Raw genomic sequence first — 6,516 nt, 5'->3', positions numbered from 1 at the left:
CAGTGAATCACTTGCGGGTCAGGAGTTCAAGATCAGCCTGGCCAATGTGGTGAAACCCCGTCACTACTAAAGAGACAAAAATTAGCCAGGTGTGGTGATGGGCACCTGTAATCCCAGCCACACAGGAGGCTGAGGTGGGAGAATCACTTGAACCCAGAAGGTGGAGGTTGCGGTGAGCCGAGATTACACCACCACTGCACTCCAACCTGGGTGGCAGAGTGAGACACTATCCCCCCACAAAAAAAAAATCTCTATGGGCAGGGATATGGCTAAGCAAGAGATTAAAAGAAGATTCTAACAGGTTTCAGCAGAAATTGACATAACAGAGGAAACAAGTTCAGTCCTTGGTGGAATGATTACTAAGGGGCCCTACTTACTGTACAAGCAGTAGGTGACATGGTCAGACACATATGTAACAGGATGGATTGGAACCTTGACATAATGTCAAACCTTGGCTGTCTGCTACTAAGCACTGTCCCCTTCCTCTTACAGAGTATTTATATATACCTTATGCCAAATCACAGAACACTTGGTGATACATTGTTATCCAATTTTTCCAATGGGTAAACCATGCATCAGTTTAGTTAAGTCACTGGTTCACAGCTGGTAAATCAGCAGACATGAGATGCACCTAAGTTGATTTAGCCCCTCCCCTTGGCCTTTCTTATTTGTTACCTATAACAATGAAGATAACACTGAAGCACAGGCCACTGTAGGAGTCAAAGGAAATAAAGTATATGAAAGCACCAGGCACCCCAGACACTTTATATATACATTTCTCTAGCATAGTGGTTCTCAACTGGCAGTAATTTTGCCTCCCAGGGAGACATACCGTAATGGGGATATTTTTCTATTGTCACAGCTAGGCGGTGCTACTGGCTTCCAGTGGCTAGAGGCCAGGGATGCTGCTACACATCCTACAATGCACAGGATAGCTCCCACAGCAAAGACTAATGACACCCAAAATGTCAATAGTGCTGAGGTTGAAAAACTCTGCTAGTAGCATAAAACAGGGAACTTAGAACCACACACATGTACAAAGTCCAGCAAAGCCTGGCAAGTAACAGGCAGGTCTTGGTAATAGGATATTTGTATATCTGGATCTTGGATCCAGTACTTGCTGTTAACAAGTAATTGATCCTACCTGAGCCTCAGTTTTCAAATAGGGATAATAACAGTTCTGTATTAGTCTGTTCTCACACTGCTGTAAAGATATTACCTGAGACTGGGTAATTTATAAATGAAAAAGGTTTAATTGACTCACAGTTCCACATGGCTGGAGAGGCCTCAGGAAACATATAATATTGGCAGAAGGCAAAGTAACAGCAAGGCATGTCTTACATGGTGGCAGGAGAGAGAGAAGTGCCACATATATAACTATCAGATCTCATTAGAACTCCCTCACTGTCACAAGAACAGTATGGGGGAAACAGCCCCCATGATTCAATCACCTCCCACCAGGACCCTCCCTCATACATGGGATTACAATTAGAGATGAGATTTGGATCAGGACACAGAGCCAAACCATATCAAGCACCTACCTCATGGAAATGTTAAGAGGCTCAGTGAGTTAGTGCTTAGCTTAAATGCCTGGGATGTGAAAACACATAGTGTTGATATTATTATTAATGTAAGGTATAACAAGCAAAACAGTAGGAAAGAGATAACTTGTTTTACTACACTAGGTAAGAAAAGAGAGGCAAATTAAGAAACTTTACAATGACACTACAGTCTTAGTGACAGTCAGAGGGTTATTAATATTTTCCTACTGTGCAAGTATATCCTGGATTGTATTCACAAAAAGTGGTTTAGACAAATTAAATCATTATTAAGTAATATTTTCTGTTAGCACAATGGAATTAATCACCTTTCACCACCTTGGAAGAAATTCAATAGACATTAGCTTTCTGGAGTTGCAAAAGTTCTTTTCACCATTAACAGTACTAGTTGCTGCATTTCCTGTGGCACTTTCTTAAGAAAGGTTTTATTCAGAAGAAACTGATTTAGTGATAGCATTTATAGCTACCATTCCTTAATACTCATTCATTTTTTCAAAAATTCTTTTCCAAACATATCACACTTTGTTTTGTGCAAATATGAATCTGTATTTTTACATCTATAACACCCAGTTTTCTACTAACTCACATCTAGACATTCCTGCAATCAATCCTGGTTGCCTTGAAGCCAAGCAGCCAAGACCAACCTGGCAGGTCTACAGCACCAAGGGCTCCTCTTTTCCCTCCAGCTGCTCACTTCCTACCGGTCTTTCCTCCCCTGACCCTTAACCATCCTGATGGTGCTGTGTGTCCTCTCTGCCACATTCATGGCTGGTAAAAATATTTCTCTTTTCCCCCAAATCTCCCTTGGACAACAGATACACCTCCCTCCAGAGCCCCTTCAGATTCCACTCATCAAACCTGCTATTCAGGGAACAGAAACTCCTTTGCAAACTTCACATACTTCTCTATGCCCTTCCGTGGGGAGGATGTGGGCATAAGGACTGAGGAAACACAGGGAGGCAGAAAACAACAGAGGTGGTGGGGGTGAACTGTGGAAGGAGAAAAGAAGGGATGGTAAAGAGGGTGTACAAATTGTAAAGGAAAGGGCAATCGCCAGGCTAGTAGATAGACCCCCCCCCCCCCCCCCCCCGCCAAAAGAAGCCTGGGACTCACAACTCTGTTTCCATGTGCAGAAACCATTTACTGTACACACAGTGGAACTAGTCAAGCACTGCCACAACCTCAAGATATTTTATATATTTCCCTCTGAGCTATCCAGCCAGCTGTGAACTGAGAGTAGAACATTACAGTCCTTACCCTCTCAGATCACAACTTGATACAAGGAGGTTACATTTGCCCACTCCTCTCCCTCCCAAAGTGGCTGGAAACTGGGGAAAAGACAGGAGAGAAACGGACTACAGGTTTGCCAGATTTAAGTCCCCTATGTAACAGACGTGCAAGAAAAGCCGACCGAAAGAAATAGAGCAATGAGAAGCCAGGAAAAGAAAGAAGAAAAGTAAGCATTGGGGCTGATAAGGGTGGAAGGAGATGGAAGTAGGAAGTGGGCGGGAAAAAAAAGTAGAAGGGTGAGAGAAGAGAACCCTACCCAAGGACCAGCACAGGAGGTCAGCAGTGGACCACTGGCCTCCGTCCTCAGCCACAAGCTCACCTAACAAGGCTAAGGGACCAGACGGAAAACTGTCCGGTAAGAAAACACCCAAATCAATAACGTCTCTGCTCCATTCTTTTCATTATAGGCTTTAATTCAAAATGCACTCAAGGAGAGGGAAGGGAAGGACTAGGGCACTGTTTAGAAGGGGCAATTATACTAAATACACTGACCTTCGCTGAAAAATAGAAGGGACAGGTGGCTACAGAAGCCACCTCTTAACCCCTTCTGCTGCCCTCACCCCATATCCCAAACCGTCTTGGTTTCTTGGCTCCTCTGGTCCAGTAAGAACCTACCAACGTGTTTGTTTTTGTTTTAACACTTGAGGCTGTGATTAAACAATCCCAACTCCTCTATCTTTTCTCTGAAGTTGCTTTTATTAATTGAAAAATCCAGTTTCACCTCCACGTGCGTTTTTTAAAAATCCGGTTTCATCTCCATGTGCGTTTTCCCAGCGTTCTTTAGATTTAGGAGCAACCCCCGGAGGAGCTGCGCTCTCCATAGCCGTCTCTAATGGCGGGAAGGGTGCCTTGAAGTCAGTCCCGGTGCGCCCCCTCCTCCCCCGGCTCCCCTTCCCAAACCCCGTCGGGTCTCCAAAGGCTGGAGTAGGCGGTGCGGCTGTAGCCCGCGCTGTAATCGTAGGGCACCTGATGGGGCGGCGGCGGCGGGGGCAGGGCGCAGTCTGGAAAGAAGGGGGCGAAAGAGGCCAAATGGCCCGGCCCGTCCTCCCCGCCGGGAGAGTCCGCAGCGGCTGGGTACAGGGGGCGCAAGGGCTCGTTCAAGGTCAAGCCGCCGCGGGGGACAGTCAGTGGCGGCTTCTTGGTCGGGGGGCAGCCAGGGACGCTCCAGGGCTCGGGGTACAGTAGGTTTCCCACCACTGCCGGAGGCGGCTCAAAGAGGCCGGGCTCCAGCTCCGGGGGTCCCCGCAGTACGGAGGCTCCGGTGGGGAACACGTCGAGAGGCTCGGCGGCCAGCAAGACTGCCGCCTCGGTACCGGCGCCGTAGTCGGGCCCCAGCAGCTCGAAGAACTCCACGGCCTCTGCACCCTTCTCCAAGTCGCCCAAGCTCACGTCCGGCCCCGACGGGCCACACCCGCCGCCCGCCCGGGACGGCTCGGTGAAGAAGGACGGGGGCAGATTGCGGGCCCGCAGCGGGACCTTCTTGGCCCCTGGGACCGCCGCGCCCCCCGCGAGACCGGCCGCGTCCCCTCCGGCGCCCCCAGCGCCCAGCCCGGCCGCCGGCGTAACCACCGCACCCCCAGCCGGCTCGGCACCCCCGGGAACGTGGCGCAGCGAGTCGAAGAGCGCGGCCAGACTTCGGCTTTGCAAGCTGGCGGCCGCCGCGGCCTGCGACGCCTCCCGCCTGGGGGCAGCCTTGCTGTGAGCTGGGGCCGCGACTGTCGGGGCGCCCGGGGCGGCCAGTGGCCGTTTGGCTGGCGTGTCGGCGGCGCTCGGGGAAGGCGGGCCGGGGGCCGCGGCGCCCATGAGGCCGCTGCAGCGCTTGATCTGCTTCTGCAGGTACTTGCGGTGGTTCACCTTCCTCTTCGACTTGCCGGGCTTGTCCAGCGCCAGCTTGATGTTGCTGGACGCCGAGTCAATGAAGCTGAGTAGATCGCGGGTGGCCTCGCGCACGTCCCCTCCCTCGGCTCCCGACAGCAGAGCGCCAGCCGGCATCCCGGTCTCATCGTCCTCGAAACAGCAGCCCTTGTCCAGGGCTCCGAAGGCGCCCCCTAGCCCGTCCGCGGAGCCCCCGAAACCGAAGGGCACGAAAGGGTGCGTGCTGAGTAGCGCCGCCTGCACCGCCATCGCCGCAGCTTCCTGGCTGTCCCGCAGCGCTGCCTGTGCGCCCCCGCCGGCTCCTGCCCGCAGCCCAGGCCCGGCTCCCGTCCCGACGCAGCGCGCGCGCGGCGCAGCCTACTAGCTCCGGGTCTGGCTCGCAGCGCAGCCTCCCGGGGGAGCTCATTAGGTCTTGTAAGCAAGTGGCGGAGGGAGGGAGCGCTCGGCGACCGCCCCGGTGGTGGAGGGGAGGGGCTTACTTAGCCTGGCTTGGCGGGGCGGGGGGTCGCTTTAGTTTTCGGAGCTTTCTCAAGCTCATCGCCTTAACCCCTTCGTTTCCCTTTGCCCCGCGGCGTTTCTCTTGGCTCCTCCAACCGCATGGGGTGAGGAAGAGATGGCTGGTCCTCAAATCCAGCTCAGGCCCATGAGGCCGCTGCAGGGCCTCATCTGCTTCTGCAAGTACTTGCGGTGGTCCTGAGGCAAGAAGGCAGGAGTCTGGAGACGTGGGTTTCAGTTGGTTTCAGTCCAGCTGTATAACAACAATCGCCAGCGTCTGGAAGCTTGCTTCTGCCAGATGCTGTCCGTCCATTATCTTATTTAATCCTTAACAGCCCTGTAAATTACATATTATTATTTCCATTCAACAAATGTGGACACTGCGCCTTAGGGAGGATCAGTGAGTTAACCAAGGTCAGATCTAGCTCAGTCGGACTCCAAAGCCATTCCCAAGCCCTTGACAAAATTTGCGTCCTCTCTTGGCCATGTCTTTCTCATCTACCAGATGGGGAAGGAAAATTAGTATTTCTTAAAGCTTTAGGTCTGATCCTAAGATTCTAACCTGAGTTTTCCTAGGACTCTCAAACCCGGTGCTCTTTCTTCTTGACTGCAGCTTGATTGTTACAAGTAATAACAGTAAACTGATACAAAGACAGCCAGAGGCAATGGAGAAAGTAGTTGATCTGGCTAAGCCAGCTGTTACTTGAGAACACCGTGTGTGTGTGTGTGTGTGTGTGTGTGTGTGTGTGTGTGTGTGTGTAAAACTCGGCACGTTAGAACAAAAGATGGATTTGAACCTCTCCCCTACCTGTCATACCATTTAGGTTATCCTGGAATTTTTGTTGCATTTTGAGGATCATCTTGAAGTTCACTTAAACCCAATTTCCCCTGGGCAATCCTCTTGGGCTACATAGAGAAAATGAGCAATAAGGTCATTTTCACAAGAGATTCAGAAACGACTTGGGTTCTAGTCTTAGCCACCACTCAATCCCTGTGACTTAAGTTGAAATCCTTGCTCTGCTGAGGACACGGCTTTAGACAAACCAGCGTACTCTCTGTTTAGCTTATTCATGTTAAAGGCAAGTAAGTTTTCCCCTCCCCACAGGGCACTTGTTATGTTTAAAGGGAACATTGTGCTGTTCCATAGCCTGGATGAGTATTCACCTTTACTTCTCTGAAACACAAATAGGTGACTATATTTCCTTAAGTGTCTTCTGGATCATAGGGTGTTCGTGAACATTAAGTGAGATTACAGATGCTTATCAGTTTATGATGGTGCAACATTCTGATAAACCCA

The 6,516-nt window shown here is 50.8% G+C and overlaps 1 protein-coding gene across 1 annotated transcript; it reads right to left on the bottom strand.

Moving 5' to 3' along the window:
- Positions 1-3,241: 3,241 nt before the first annotated feature.
- FAM181B (family with sequence similarity 181 member B) lies at positions 3,242-5,110 on the bottom strand. The gene has a single exon (XM_002754750.6). The coding sequence runs from the start codon at positions 4,971-4,973 to the stop codon at positions 3,705-3,707; it is 1,269 nt and encodes a 422-aa protein (XP_002754796.1). The 5' UTR covers positions 4,974-5,110; the 3' UTR covers positions 3,242-3,704.
- Between the last annotated feature and the right edge of the window lie 1,406 nt (positions 5,111-6,516).

This window comes from Callithrix jacchus, chromosome 10 (assembly GCF_049354715.1).
Source record: "Callithrix jacchus isolate 240 chromosome 10, calJac240_pri, whole genome shotgun sequence".
Classification (NCBI taxonomy): Eukaryota; Metazoa; Chordata; class Mammalia; order Primates; family Cebidae; genus Callithrix; species Callithrix jacchus.
The sequence above is the reverse complement of the archived record's forward strand: the minus strand, read 5'-3'. Positions and strand labels throughout refer to the sequence as shown.